Source organism: Poecilia formosa, unplaced genomic scaffold (genome assembly GCF_000485575.1).
Source record: "Poecilia formosa unplaced genomic scaffold, Poecilia_formosa-5.1.2 Scaffold296, whole genome shotgun sequence".
Classification (NCBI taxonomy): domain Eukaryota; kingdom Metazoa; phylum Chordata; class Actinopteri; order Cyprinodontiformes; family Poeciliidae; genus Poecilia; species Poecilia formosa.
The window spans coordinates 158,037-174,520 of record NW_006800235.1 but is presented as its reverse complement, the minus strand read 5'-3'; the positions used below and the strand labels follow the sequence as shown (position 1 = coordinate 174,520).

The 16,484-nt window shown below is 37.7% G+C and overlaps 1 protein-coding gene across 1 annotated transcript in view; it reads left to right on the top strand.

The window, feature by feature from the left end:
* The window catches only part of LOC103151906 (pro-neuregulin-3, membrane-bound isoform-like), a 133,783-nt gene that overhangs the window by 77,133 nt on the left and 40,166 nt on the right, over positions 1-16,484 (top strand). The window contains exon 7 of the mRNA XM_016681832.1: positions 16,102-16,204. Within this exon, the coding sequence (XP_016537318.1) occupies positions 16,102-16,204 (103 nt within the window). The remainder of the gene's footprint in view (positions 1-16,101; positions 16,205-16,484) is intronic.

The following is a 16,484-nucleotide window of genomic DNA, read 5'->3' as shown; positions in this document are numbered from 1 at the left end:
TGCAGGTGATCGGTTTGTGTGATCGGCAACAAGAGATCGTGGGCGTCGATCACCGATCATACACTTTTTCACGGAAATCGGCCGATTATGATCGGTGGCCGATCGCTCGCCACACCTCTACTTGGAGAGCTCGATTGTAAAATGTTGTCTATGAAGACAGTCCATATTTCTATCAAGGATTTATAAGCAGTGAATTTCCCACCTCCAACCTTCAGCTTTTTAGAAAGGAAGCATATATAAAGGTTAAGGTTTCTCCACCCGGGACATAAACTCACCCAGCATTTAATACAGCTAGGAATATATTTAAGACTTCTCCGATTCTGCCTTTCCCTTTTATAAATCTTTAATGTATCAGGACAAGTGATGAGGAGAAAAATTCACTGTTCCTCATCAGGCAGCCATGCAGGCACCCATCAATATTTCCTTTCCATCAGAGCTCAGTGACCTCTGACTGGAAATCTGGTGTCCAAATCTGACACATCTAAACTGGCGTTCAAGAAAAATGTGGTCTTCAGTTCTTTCAGGTGAATGTTGGGGTTTCTTTAGCTTCTGCATTCAGGATTCAAAGTGTTTTGATTCCTGAACGCAGCCTGTTTTCTTTTTTTTTAACCTGACAAATATGATTCAAGCCCTTCATCACAACAGTGACATTTGTTGATGTTATGTCTAAGAACAAGAACATGTCAAAAAGTGATAGAGATTTGGAAAAGAAAGTAATAATAATATAAAGCAGCTAAATATGTAATCAGAGGCCATCTTCATAACTTTTCCAGTCTTTGAAGAGGAAGAGACTGGCATGATTATATTAGCCAGTTTTAAGGCGTAAAGCCCAATGTTTTCAGATGTGTTTATTAGTGATGCACTGATCCAATATTAATATCTGTATTGGTCCTGATATTGAATAAAATTCTTGATCAGGTATCGATCACGATGTGCCTGACCCATAAGGACAGATCTGTTCAATCTAATTCTATGCTTTGTGCTCTGAGTGACATCATGCGTTATTTATTTTACATTATAGAATTACTAATTAATTACCAATACATTTGTACATGTTTTACCAAGATAGTCAACCTATTGTTTTAGTCAGTTTTGGTTTATTTTACATCGACTGTTCTGCTCCTAATTGAACTGCCTGAACAAATTGAAGTTGTTTTTACAAATTTAAGTTGATAGTTTGTGAAGCTGCTGAAGAGTTATCAAATAAATGTGTAATTCAGTACAATTATTTTATTGGGGTTTTTTAAAATAAAAGTCTTAAATCAGTTCAGCTGTTTTCCTGTATTAGATCAGTATCAGCCAATACTAAACCTCATATATCAGAAGTAAAAAATTGGATTGGTGCATCCCGAGTGTTTACTGTATTTGCTGTGTTAGAGAACCTTTTGGGGTTGGGTTGACATAAGAATTGACACACAATACACCAACACATGGACTCGTTTAACCCTAGAAATTCCTAACCAACCACTGCTGGACTCACCCGTCTGTCAGCGCCTCAGTCTGCCTGTTTGAATCCTTCAAAGTGTCATCTTTTTGTTAGTGTTGAACGAAGAGGTGTGTATTTTAGTGGTCTGGTAGATGTGAAAATGAGGTGATTTTCATTTCACTCATCTTGATTTTTGACAACTTGAAACGAAAAGAAAAAGAGAAAAGAGCAATCTGGGTGAGAAAGTTTTCAGTCCTGTTGTGGAAAGTTTTGTTTCTTTCAAATAAACCAAAACTCTAGCTGCAACAAGCATAACTCATCTTTACATATGTATAATATGACAGAAGAATTTAATCTGTTGCTCTAGAAATCTGTTTTATCAGTTTGGTTGCTTTTTCTTCTCAATTTCAACATTTAACTAAAGTCCTTTCTGTACCTTTAGAAGGGACTGCAGTACCTTGTTTTCAGAGCACATGCTTTAGATTGAAACTGCAGTGTGAATATAATGTAAAGACTCTACCTTTGAGTGAAATCTCGCTGGACTCCATGAGCAACCAGACAATCTTCAAGACTTCAAGACGTCCATGAAGCAAGAAGGCGAACGATAAATGAAAGAAAAGCAGGCATCATCACTGGGAACATCCCTCATTATATTTTTAGCATAGTTTGAAAAGTCACCTTGCATTATTTACGAATCACAAAAAGCACAATGACAAAAGTCGTCAAAAATTTATAGTGAAATTTAAAAGAAATCTAATTTGTATGGACAAGTTGCAGAGATGCTGAGCATGCAAAAACACAGTAGGTTCCTTTCAGTGGTGCAATGATTGTAGTTGTGAGGAATGATTGTATTTTCAAAAAGGATTCCACCCAGTATGCTTTAAAGTCTTTTCTATAGTACATTTTATCCCAGTCTTCAGTTTCATACCTAAAACACTTTGTCTCCATGTATTCTTTGGGTAATTAGAGTTTCTGGCCAACATCAATCATACATATGCTGCAACTTAATTGTTTAATTTGTGCAGGTCGTATTTATCATCGTATTTCTATTGTTCTGATCTCCACTGTCATTTTTGAGACAGTCAAGTCTCAAAAATAAAGTCAAACCAGTGTTCCTCCTGCCAGGAAGGATAATATAGCTGAGTGAAATAATCTTTTTTTTTAACAAAATCATTTGTTTCTAATAGGATCCATAACGTCGGTACAAATTGACACATATCAGTATGAAACATCACCCAACAGATGGATAATTTTCATGTCTAAAATGCTTGGGTATAAAATGACCAAAATCACAAAAGCCTGAAAAATTGTCAAAATGACAGGAATTAATAACTCTCTCTCTCAATAAGACTGGTAATTATTAGTACACCAACCCATCATCCTTTACATCCTGAGACAAGAGAAAGTGGCACAAGTGGAAAAACAGAAAACAGTTTCCTTTTTCTTTGACGAAAGAATATATTTCCATTTAGCTTCACAAAGTCAGTCAAGAGAAGCATAAGAATAGACTGAAACCAGGCAACAGAACACGTTTGTATCATGCACCATCAGAACACTGAAATACAAATGTTAAGTGTTTTGGAGGGAAAATCAAGAGAATCCTGTTCTTGTCACAGACTTATCATGGTACAATATTGACATTATTCATCATCTTATGTACAAAGGAGCTGCTAATATCGCATAATAAAGTTTATATCTTACTCATCCTTGGAACCCCGGGGACTCAACCGAAGCTTCATCTGGGAATAATCACATTTGTTAGATTTTTTTGCTGTAGCCTTTATTTTAGGTATAGATAATAAAATCCTCCTGACATTATGAAACATTTTCTACATGTGTTGCTTAAAGTAGATGAATAAATCTCACAATGACAAGTATGTGTGCAGTAGTTTTATGAGGAATGACTCATAAATAGTCTTGTATCTAACCCTAGGTACGGGTCCATTTGATGATCAGCGTCAATTTAACATCTGATTGCAGATGAAAAGTAGTTGAGTATGCTATGCATGTGCTCTGTCTGCGCTGATGAAAATTCACACTGTATACATGAACTAGCTACAACTGATGGCAGCCTGACCTATGAGTTAAGTATTTAAACACTTTTGGGGCCTCATCGATTATGAATGTTCAGAGTTTGGGCATCATTAAAAATGGACGTCACAACAAAAAGCAACACACCTCATTCTCATGCATCAGATAACTGAAAATCTACACAATACACAGAACATGGATCCGTAAAAATGCAACATGTACATTATAGATGGGCTAGGACTTGATGTTCCACAAAATGTGCTTTATTTAAGTTGAGACCTATATTAAACACATATTTAATATGTTAAATTGTTACCAGCTTATTCGGCAAGATACAGGGATACTGAACCAGAAATTCAGTGTCAACACAATCCAAATAGGTTTAAACTTAATGAACTGTTCATGTGTTTAATTTGAATAAATGTTTGTTTTTCACGTTACTCCACAGATTAACTTCAGATTTGTTTTCCATGGCTCAGAATTGGACACCACACAGTACAGGAGGAGTCATTAGAGAAAAGCTAAATGACAATAAAATAGAATCTTTCACCATACAACACAGTTATCCTCACAGTCTGTCCACTCCAGCCATTGTTGCCAAAGAAAATATGAGTCATGTGGACAAAAACATTCAGGGAAGAAATGATTGTGCCTGCAGTGCCCCTGGCATAAATCAGGCTGTGATTTCAGAATTTTACAATGAAGAGAAACACGCTGCATAGCAAATCTATTCTATTCTGCTATCCCAAATAAGTTTGCACAAAGTAGAAAGATTTTCTGCTACATGATTCCTGACACTCATTGGAAAGACCAGGGACGTGCATAGACCACTAAAGGGGCAGGTACTCAAAAACAAAGGGCCCATCTCACCGCATTGTAGGACAGAATATGAACAAAGCCACACAGCTTTCAGAGTTTAATAAACAATGATAAATTACAAAATTGTGAGATATACAATCAAAGCTAAGGAAAATCTCCATATAGAGCATACAACTGTGCATATGTAAGATATTTTATTAGTAATTTCTTTCTGCAGGTCTATTTTGTTATAGGAAAGTATTGCAATATTCAAACCCGCAGTTTAGCAAGATATGTAAATCAGAGCTAGACCACCAGACATATTTTGTCTTTACAGAATTACACTATTAAAAATATAAACAAGGGCACAATGCAACATTTTAGTGGACTGTAATCTATAAAAAAAGAGCTGTCTGTTTGCTACTCTTGCAGTGGAGATGAAGATGGTCCATTCAGGAAAGCAGAGCTGCATCAAACTTTAAGGTGGAACTGCAGAAAAAAAGAAAAAGAAAAAACAACAGCAAAAATTGAATTGTTAATGCATGTCAACATGAGAAAAGCCTACTGAGTTTTACTTAAAAACTTTTTTTTAAAATTAAAATCACATATTTTTGTCTCATGAAGTGAAAAAATTATTTGCAAAACAAACTTTTTTGCGCATGTCAGAATCTTTTCTTGCTATTCTAAGTTTTAGTTTGTGACTCAAAGTTTTGCTTGTGATTCTCACACGACGTCGTGGGCGGGGCCTAAAATCGCAACAAAATATTTCTGATGTAGGAGTTTATGTTTGGCAAATAACTTTTTAAGTTCATGAGACAAAAATGAGTTACTTAATTTAGTAAAAAGTTTTTTAAACAAAATGTTTTGTTTAAAAAAAAAAAAAAAGAAATCATTACAATTCCAAAAATTTTTGATTATAATTTTATTTTACTTAACTGAGTTTTTTTTTCATTGAATAATTGAGAAAAAATGTATCTTCATACTCTGCGAACCAGACCCTAAACTTACTTAAAGTCTGGAATGAGTTTTTTCCCCTTCATTAATGACTCACTTTTTATTACATACATTATATTTATCTTGGTAATTCAGGGTGAGTTATTTTTAATTCTACATGAATATCCTTGTTGGACTTTTATTTAAGTGCTATTCTACTTCAAGATACATTTATCTAACGCTAGAATAAATGAAATGTACATTATGCAGCAAAGGAAATTAGAAGACATATATCCATTATGGAGCTGATCAGTTTTGGATGGGCGATGTGCCCCTATTGCATAAGCGATACTGAAGAATGACTGATATCATTAACGGCACATGGAAGAAGCTTTATTTATCTTGCTTTGCTAGCAAAGTCGTTAGCTAGCAGCTAGCTAATAGCACAACAAGAACAGTCTAATGTCTGTATGATAAAAATACTGAATAGCATAAGAACAGTTTTTCCTCACCTGGCTGTCTCCTCCCGCTCAGTAGTTCTTCAGAGAAAGGCAGACTAGAGGCCTGTCAGTGTCTGTTGTATTTCATTACCTCTCTGCTTAAACCGCTACTCTGTGCTGAAGCAGAAACGATACAAAGTTCAACGTTTTCCGTCATCTGACAAGTAGCAAGTCTACTCCACTTTATTCACCAAAAACGTTTTTGAATTTGATAGTGTTTAATTATTTCACAGTGCAACTGGTTAGCAGTCTAATCTGAGAGATTCAATAATTCAATAAAAGGTTTTCTAAAAGCTTTGGACTCTCAAAAGGAAACGATAACATATGCAACAAAACATCAAATCCATGGACAGCAACACTAATATAACTGCAGAGATTATGGTAGTTTAAAGATGTACAAACAGTCCTGGCAGCAAACGCAAATCTGCTCATACAAGTCAATTTTGTAACATTATGGTAAGTCCTCACAGACTTCTTTGAGAGTGTTTTCACACCTCATAGTCCAGTAGAGCAGTGGTCCCCAACCTTTTTATTACCACGGACTGGTCAAGACTTGGCAATATTTGCTGCGGCCCAATGGGGACGGGGGAGGGTGACCGTCAGATAAGGCCTCTGCGTGTTGCAGCCCTCTAAAGCCTTTTTTTTTTTTTGATGAATATGCCTGATCTAACATCGAGCATATGCAGTTATCGGCCGATTACCGCAGCCTGTGGGGTTTTCCCCTACTGTCAAATGAGACAGGTAACCAATCAGAAGCGCGGTGACGCAAGAATGGAGGGGAATCCCAAACAGCTGACATGGTTCAACTGAGAGTCCGGTGGACATCTGAGATATGTGGAAATGCTTATTATTATATGAAAAGGTCATTATTATATATGTTTATTACTGTATATGTGGTTATGTTGTATTCAGTTAAAAATGTTATGAAAAAACATAACTTACCTCCAAATCATAGTGCAGCAAATAAAGCGGCTGCTCCCGCCGTCATTTTTCTTTTTGTTATGTCTTTTATCACTTAAAATGAGTCCACAAACTATCACTGTTTCTATATCGTCATCCGTGTTTGGTTATTCTAAATTTACGTATGTTATGTTACGGGATCTTCTTCTGGAACCGGGATGTTTGTGAGTGGAACCGGTTCGTGTGGTGTGTTGCTCCTGCTGTGTGGCTGGACACATGAACCGATTAAACCTGTTGTACTTTTATCAGCTCTGTGGTCACAGAGGTTTGGAGGATCGGCTGACAATTCTTAAATCTAAACCAGATTTAAGACTCACAAGCTCTACTCATCTTCTCTTGACCACTGCCCTAACACTCTGACTCTGGTCGCTATGGTAACGTTTACATATCCCTTCAAAATAAGATACAGATGTGCAACAAAAACGGCCCGAAACATTTTACTTTCGTGAACATTTTAACTCACGATAACGACTAATGGGGGCCTTGAGCTTGTTTCTCTGCAACGAGACGGTCCCATCTGGGAGTGATGGGAGACAATGACACCCTAACCTCTGAAGAAAACACTGAGCATAGCTTCCTCATACACTAAATGGAGCAGAGTCAGATTTTAGCAGTTGTAGGAATTCTCTGCTTGTATTTAAGATGAGGACCATGAGCCATTTCTCCTGTTAGTGTTAGCATGCACTTTTGTTTTGGTGGTGTTTACCTAGCATGCACTGCACTACAGTCCGCGTCCTGCTATAGAGTCTGTTTGGCGTTTTTATATGTGCATTGAAATCATGCCAGAGTTCACTGCAGCCAAACCAAGATGATACAAATCAAGGTTTGAAGGTCGACCAGAGTTGCATCAAGATTCATTTGTGCATTCAGTCCTCCCAAAAACAAATCAAACTTTCTGCGAACTGGAGATTAATTACAGCAGACTAAATCGGCCTGGTGTGAAAACACCCTAAATGTGCCAAATATTGAAAAGTGATTTATGTGATTTATTGTACATGCGCTCAGAAAGTACTGAGATAAATTTAAAGAGCAAAGCTGAGTGTAGCTTAATGGAAGAAATTCAGAGTTGACTTGAAGGCGTTGATGGTGGAGTCTCTAAGAAGAGGGGGCCACCAGTGATCCAGATTGAGTGCAGTGAAGGGTGTTGTCCAGCACCTCTGTTTTTGTGTCATGAACTCCACCAGCGCTTACTGAAGCACTCTCACTCTGGCACGCCTCAGAGGTTCTGTCAGAACGCCACCTCACTCTGTCGCCACGCTTTGTCACCTCTGTGATTATCTGTGTGTGCTGCCAACAGCTCTGTGTGTTGATAGGTGCAGATGTTCTTTTGAAATTACAAGCTGATAATGACTCATAAAACGGAGAACAACTTATCCCACTTATATTTTTTTGACAGCAGCTAGAAGAAAGAAATACCAAATGTGAGGTTTTTATTGGGTTATAAACTGAAAATGATCCTTAATGAAAACAGGAGCACACAATACACCCTTTGCCACTGAGGAAGCTCCAAGTGTTGTACAGATTGGCAGGATTACTGTACTGGTAAATTAATTTCCAATTAAAAAAGAAAAAAAAACTTTAAAAACAGGGCAGTACACTAGTGGGCAATAGATCTGATATCAGTGTGAGCTGAAGGCGGAAGTTAAACCAGTATTAGCATTTCAAGTCTTCCTCTCAAAGCTGAGAAGCTAAAGCTCATTACTTATAGCTCACTGCAGTTTGCTACCATGGAGACTCATCAGGACTTCAGTGCTATGCAGCGGTCTGTGCGTGGAAAAATGTTGCCACTGAATTTTCTGTCACTACAATAATGCATTTTCTTATGATAGCTGCCATGTCCACAGATTGTTGCTCCTGCTGGCAGAATATTGGAGTAGCTCTGTTACGTTAGACTTTTTTTGGTTGAGTCGTTGCTGTTTGAAATGTTGTGTGGTTTTTCTCTTTGGTTTTTCTCTTCAGTTTTGGATTCTGTTCAGCTGGAAAGAATGTTGCTTTTATTTTTTTATATACTTTTGGACTTTTGTTATGCTGTATAATACTGGTTATGTTTTTACAACAGGGAGCAGCTGATTAGCATTGCAAAAGCTCAGTTAAAACCTGAACTATGAGCCCAAATCCCAGAGGAGATGAAAAGGATTCTAAAAGGTTTCACACTGCATCAAATTCCATCAGTTTATATTTAAACAAAAATACAAACACAGAGTTTGTGCATAAAACTCTGTGGTCTAAATTCTTAGGTTAGCTTAGCTGCCTAGCTGGCTATTTCTTGATTATAAAAATATCAAATAATTATTCAAAATACATATGGTGGGTGAGAGTCGATGTGTGATGAGCAATATACTCGTATATAGCGGTGGAAAAAACATTTAACTAAAATAGATTTTTGAATATTTTTGAACCATTTCAAATTTCCCGGGCTTGGAATTTTTGTTTTTTTTTAAAAAAATTTCTGCACCTTTATTTTTAATCATACAGGCAGGCAGAGATTTAGACGTAAGCAGCAAAAGCAAATGGGGTGGATTAGCTGTGTTAGCCAACAACTGATGATGCCGTCCAGGACATACTGGGGAATGTCGTCTCTGTCTGGATATTGAGCTGCTAACATGTCTGGATTGTCTGGAGATCCTTCATCCTCAACATCACCATCCACAACTAGGCTTTGACGACACTTGGATGATATAAGTTAAGACAACAATTAATTTCCCTTTGGCATAAATAAAATATTTTTTTAATTAAACTAAGCTGAAATCAAGTCAGGAAATACATTCATTAAAGGAAAATATCAACCTAAATCATGAATAGTTTAGAGCCCTAAACATATTCAATTGCATGTATTTTTTCACCCTGGAAAAGAACTCTTAAAAATCCCAATTTCATATGACATACATGTCCATTACTGAACTTGACCCACATCAATATATAAGATCATCACATAGAAACACAGTTACAGTTACAGCCACTGTCACCTTGAGTTTAAAATATTAATCACAGTTGTCTTTAATGTTGCTGCGAATAACTGACCAGCAGGGCAGATCTGGGGGTTTGAAGTGGGAATAAATAAATGACCCCGATGTCGCGCAGATGGAACAAGAACAGGCTTTCCCTCTCTTGAGCCGAATGATTTATTCACATCAAGAAACTGTGCCAGTGCAGACAGCAGTAGGTGTGTGCAAACAAGAGGGAGGCTTTAAGCGCTGGCTGACCTTCACATCATTAACCTCACACTGAGTCACAGTACGGGTAAGAGCTAAGTCACTCTGTCCTGGGTTTAGGCAACTTTTACCAAGTAATTTAAGTTTAGTCTGGCTGGATGTAATAAAGTTCTTAATTGTAAATCTTCTTAATATATTCAGAATTAGAGTTAGGGTAATGCAAAAAAAACAAAAACAAAAACATTTTCAATCCAATTCCCCAACCTGAAAATCTCTTTTTGTCATCACCTTTTTGTGTCAAAACTAATTTCTTACGCTAAGCAACGGCAAAATTGTTTTTGCCATTTTCTGTCAAAATTGGAAAGTATTCTTTCTTATGTAGTCCAACAATCGTTCTCCAAATGTTTTATCAGGGCCTTGTCTGTAAATAACCTTTAAAAATAAATTATACTTCTATTGCAGTGCATAGTAAAAATGTGGAATATGCATTTTTTGACTGAAAATAGTAAGAGGCTGATAAAGGCTTTAGACCAGGGGTGGGCAATCCTGGTCCTCCAGGGCCAGGATTGCCTGCAACTCTTAGAGATGCAGGACACCAACACTTGGTCCAACACACTTGAATCCAACAGCTGAATCACCTCCTAAGTGCAGTCAGGTTCTCTAGAGTCCTGCTTACGACCTCATTATTTGACTCAGGTGTGTTGAAGTAGAGACGCATATAAACGTTGCAGGAGACCGGCCCTCCAGGCCTGGAGTTACCCACCCCTGCTTTAGGCTAAGGTTAAAGATAATATTGTTGTTGAACTATACTTTAAAATGTAGCCAGTGCTACAATGGAAACCAAACTTCCACTAATACGCTAATATTAGAGTTTAGGTTTTTTTAGCACTTTAATATTTTTGCTAACTTTGAAAACGATTAGTGCACTTAGCTTCCCCTAAGTTAACTTTTACAGAAAAATTCTAAAGCAATAAAGAACTTGACTGTTGAATAAATCTTATGTGTAATAAAGTTTGACAACTGTGTCAAAGTCAAGAATTGAAGCAGTTAGACATTTATATTTGTGCTCTTATTTTGAAGTTGGTGAATAGTGTCAGTGTGGCAGTTCCGTTTCCTCCTCATGTTCCCCACCCATGATGTGGTACATCAGATGTACCCAGAATGCAATGCTGTAACCAGTTTAAAATCTACTGATATGCTGCTTAGTTTCTGACCAAAGACCTACCGTCATCAATAAGACAAAATCAACACCTGAGTTAGCAAAACTCAACAACTATAAAACTGAGACCATCAGTGAAAGGTCTGTTCCAAAGAATCACTTCCTGAAACAAAGTTGTTACTGCCCACCTTCCAGGTAGGTGGGCAGTAACAACTTTGACCCTGTTGAAGGCAATATTATTTTGTAACACATGTTGTGTTGTTTCAAGCATGAACTGGAAGCATTCAGATAACCTTAAAAAAAATAAATACCCATACTTCTATTCCAGTGCAGAGTAAAAATGCACTGGAATATTGCATTTTTAGTCAGCGGTGCCCACTACTGATAAAATCCAAGTTTAGTTTGGTTCTGTAAAAGTCCAGACATAAATTTGAAGTGACTGAATGTGAGCTAGGTTGTAAAGATAAATAGTTTCTAGATCTTCAGAGATGCTACCCCAAAAGGCTTGTAACTGTAGCAGCAGTGAAAGGTGGTTCCATATCATTTACTAATGTTATCTGGTTAATAATTGAGGTCACATTTATCAGTTTCATTTATAAAAGAAAAAAGTAAAACAAAAGAAATTGAAAACCATGTAGCGTTTTAATTTACTTCATAATTATGTTCTACCCTGTGTGTAAACTCCCAAGAAAAACGCATGGAAATAAGAAATCTTATTAAATAAACGATAGACAATTCCTACAACATGATCAAAGGCTAAGAATAACAACTTGGAGAAAGCTGCTTGTTGCACAGCAACTAGAGGCACCATGCAATGTGAATGGATTTACATTTAAATTTGTTTCATACAACTCAATATCATATTTTAGATAAATTGTTTCTTCACCAATAAACATGTAATCCATCAATCAATCTCAGCCAACAGAGCTCAGACTAAATTAAGCCTTTGGTGTAAAAGCTGCCATAGAAAAACATGAAACGGTTTTAAAAATAAAGGAGGAAAAATAAGGTTTTCAGTTTGTGTTTAGCCTCATTTGTTTCTGCTGAAGTGAATATTTTAGGTCACCTTTTGTTGATGATACAAGCAAATGGTGAGATTTTAGTTAAAATGCAATTTCATAGGCATTATGACTTGTAATGAGTCCTTTCAAAATGGTTTTTCTTTTTTTTTTTAATTTTACAGAAAAAGTTTTCTTGACAGATTTTTTTTTCTTTTTTTTCTTTGGTGTGCATTAACAAATCATTGCAGATCATACTCACACTTCCACTTGTATATCATTTCCAAGAGATTGGACTTGGCTCCGGTGAGCAGATTGAGTTAGGGTGACAGAGGCATAAAAAAATCAGCACATTGATAGTAGTGTAAAGTGTGTTCAGGCCTGTGGTAAACCTGCCTCCATCGGTAGATTGGTTCTCAGCTCCGAAAGGAGAAGGAGACGGACGCACAGACAGAGAGGTGGAGGAACACAGCTGGTACAGGTGTAGGTCTTGCCACTAATTGGCCTTTACACCAAACCTACAAGAGAAACCAAGCAAGAACAGCCAGTACTGAGTTATGAGAGCATTACACTCACCCACTTTATGTTCCTGGGGTTTAACAGTGAGGCTCAGTATGGGACAGACACAATTTGTGGGTATGGAAGATGAAAATTAAATGGATAACTCTGTATTTTAACAGGGAAGTTTTGTCAAAGAACAGAGATGCCCCAATCAGAATTCTGTGGCCTGTTTTTAATCTTTGGTTTCTAGCTCGTACCATTTATCCATCTATTGTCTATACTGGTTATCCTTGCAGGGTGGTGGGGATTGAGGGGGAGATCACTCTTTCAGTTCATGCAGAAAGAGCACAGGCCATGTAGGGAACACGGACGAGGTCACATTGTGTGAGTGAGACAGTAGCCGCGGTGAAACAGTGTTCAGCTCTGATTTGAAGTGTTAGCATCTTATATTGATAATTGGTACAGCGTTGTTTAGTATTGCCAACTGTTTTCATGTGTTGCATTCAACTAAATGTGGACTCTTAATCTGAGCTCTCCAAAAGGCCGCCAACAATGCTATATTCTGTTCAGTGAAGTGTTTAAAAATAATTTGACAGATATCGCAATTTATTTATGAAGCTATCTGGAAGAAATATCTAAAGAAAAGACATACTGAGATCATGATCATGTTCCCTGTTTACTGGTTTAGATAAACTATCCATTTCTCACCACCAAGTCTTGCAAACTACCTCAGCTGTAGATTTGACATGTTCCAACACCACAGCTCACATGAGCTTTATTTTATACTTGTTACATTGGCTACCAGTAGATTTTAGGATTCACTTTAAACTTCTTATGAACAGAGCACCAAAAAGCCAGACCTCAGAATATTTATATTATCACAAAATGTACTGCTCTCTGCTGTCATCTTAACCTTTTGCAACTAATTATGTTGAGGGGCCATGATGGACGATAGAAGTGTGGGACAGGAGTATTGAACGGAGCACTTTTTGTTTTTGCTAAAACGGCCATGGTATCTGCTCGTTCAAGTTGAGCTAATTTCTCTGTGGAAGTAGCTCAGCAAGCTGGGTCAAGGCAATGGTGTTAGCTCACTTGTTAACTGGAAAACCAATCCACACCTTCTCCATCCTGATGCGTTCGTTGATTTGATCAAATAAAATTAGACTTTGCCTGAATGCACACTATATGATTCCTATCACTGTCATAAGCAGTTTTCTTTTACACCAGAGCAGACTTAAAAGTATGAAAGTCTCGATGCTAACCAGTTTTGTTCATACATGGTACGTTATGTGATCGCAGGCCATTTGCTCTATGCTTACTAAGACTTATCTTCATAATCCAATACTTGATTACATACTATTAATCTTCCTTATGTCAGAAGTATATGAAGGTCAATCTTTTACGTAGTAAAAAGTGTTTGCTGCAAATTCGCAATTCCACCGAGGTCTCCCAGTCCTTACAATTAACAGCTGCTGTCCATCTCCGTCTGCTTCCCTTATCAACACGTTTGCCTCCTCGCCTGTTTGTGCAGTCGACCCCATCATCCTATTATTGCTTTTACTGTGAAATCAACCAAATAAAATCGATATTAGGCGACCAACTGTTCTGTCGTCCATCTTGGTGGAATAGAATAGGACGCTTTCTTAATAGTGTGCAAAGGGTCAGTGCTGGTCCTTGTTGTCCTGGCTTTACCTTTTATGCTAATTACCTTGTTAATATCACAAAACCATTTAGGATACAAATAGCTTAAAATCTTGACATACCTTAATAATGGGTAATAAAATTTGTTTTGCTATACACTTTAAAACAGCTAAAGTGGAAAACTATGTCAAATCTATCAGGAGAGAAAAATGGGCTGGGTTCATCTGTGAAACGTCTGGGCTCGTCAGTGCACCTCCTTACTTTATCTCTTATCTCTCTGAGCCACATCTCCCCCAACTATCTCTGTCTTCCAGTCCTGCTCTGAGTGTGTGTCTGCCCTCCCCACAGTGTATGTGTCAGTGTGTCTCTGCAGGACTGTTCTCATCTTCCTCTAATTACGTAGTTATGTATAACAGTCTTTGAGTCGGTGTGATGCTGCAGTTTGATTAGCAGCGTTGGGATAACGCCGGCCTGAAATGTCATTTAGACATAGGTGGAGAAAGATGGGGGGAAACGTTGTATGGCATCACTCTGAGAGATTCTGCAGCATCTGTTGTTTAAGAGGATAAAGGATTGAAAGCCATGTGTGTCTGATGGATTATATCTGTGTGGAGCAGAGTAGTATCTCTTTGACTGAGATATCGAAAGAGATATCTTACAATAAGTTCAGGAATATCTTGATGAGGTCAGGAAGTAGTGAGTTACATCAGCTGAGACGATGCCAGGATCCTGCAGAGCAATATGGACGCAGCAGCAGGCTGGAATGGAGCTACTCTGAACACTGTCAGGTTTCTTCCAGACGTTTCACTGAAAACGTGTCAGACTTCACTGTCCGCAGTTCTCTCTCTTCTAGTGTCACTTTAAAATGTTAAATATCTTAAGGAAGGAAGGAGGGAGAGAAGGATGCAAAAAGAAGGAAAGAATGTATAAAGGAAGAACTACACAAGAAGAGGAAAGAAACTAAGAAACAAGTTTGGAAACAAAAGTATCTTATTGAAATGAAAACAATGATTTAATCTACTTCCATACTTATCCAAATCTGAAAAGCACTGAAATCAAATTCCATCCCTTCCCAAACTTTTCCAAACCACATAGTAATCTTGTTATTCCAGCAGTAATTATTATACTTTTGCACAACAAATAAAATCCTTTAGAAAAACCCTTCTCAATGTAAAACCCATTATGCCCATCGCCTTTACGGCTTCCCGAGGCCTGAACATTGCAAAAATAAACCTTGACTGATCGCCTGTTAATGTTTCCGAAGGCAACCGTGATTTACTTGTTCGGAACAAACAAGACAGCTTCCATTTTTCTCCACTAATGGCGTCCCTCTGTACCATAACTCTTCTTGTTTCCAAGTGTTCAGGCTCCATTACATGTGACATCCATTTCAAAAGCAATGTCTGGTGTCTATCGGACCATTACTCGACGTGGCAGAGCTGATAAAACGAGCCGAAGGGGCTGAAACCGTAACTCGGGAGTACCCCATGTGGCGGGGCAGGAAGCTGTAAATATGTTCTGGGTTTTTTATACAAATGAGAATTGAGTTATTTTATGTCCGTTGTATTTGGTTTGTTTATCACAGAAGTAATTACTCTTGAAAAGAATCAAGGCAGATTGAAAAAAAGAGGGATAGAGGGGGGTAAAAAAGCTCCAGAGAGCTGTTTGTTCAATAACTGCCTGTTTGATGATTTAAATAGCTGTTTGGGTGCTGCTAGAGAAACACATTAGAAATTAAGAACGGATAAGAGCGACTCTCAAAAACCATGTTTAATCCTGTGAATGGTGTATTGGTTCAGTGCGAACACATCTCCCATGAATGACAGATTTACTCTGAGAGGACAAAAACATTTCCATTCGTCCTTCCTCTTTTTTTGTCTTTTGTGTCTGAAACACATATGCAGGCAAATATGTACAACAAATACAGCTTTATTTCCCGAGAGCGTGCTGTTCAAACATTAATATGGTGTCTTCTTCTTCTCCTGCTTTTGTTTCTCCACAGAGAGCAAAGCTGTGTACAAGAGACAGGTGCTGTCAATCACGTCCATCGCCATGGCAATCAGTCTTCTGGGAACAATGTGCATGGCACTCTACTGCCGCAACAAGTATGACAATAAACACACACGCACACATACTATAAGATATTTCTAAGGTAAATTCAGTGGAGGGTTGGATTGGGAGCGAGCCTTTGTTCATCCTCTGAGTCTTACTCAAACAACCGTATTTATTTCCTTGTTATAGTAAAAACCCCAGCAGGTCAGGTTTATTGGTAAGAACTGGGAATGCATGAAAATGACATCAGCAATAAAACCAGAAACTCTGCAGTCCTTATCAGATTGTTTCCATATTTGTTTCTCTAAATTGTTTGTTTTACAATATTAGATG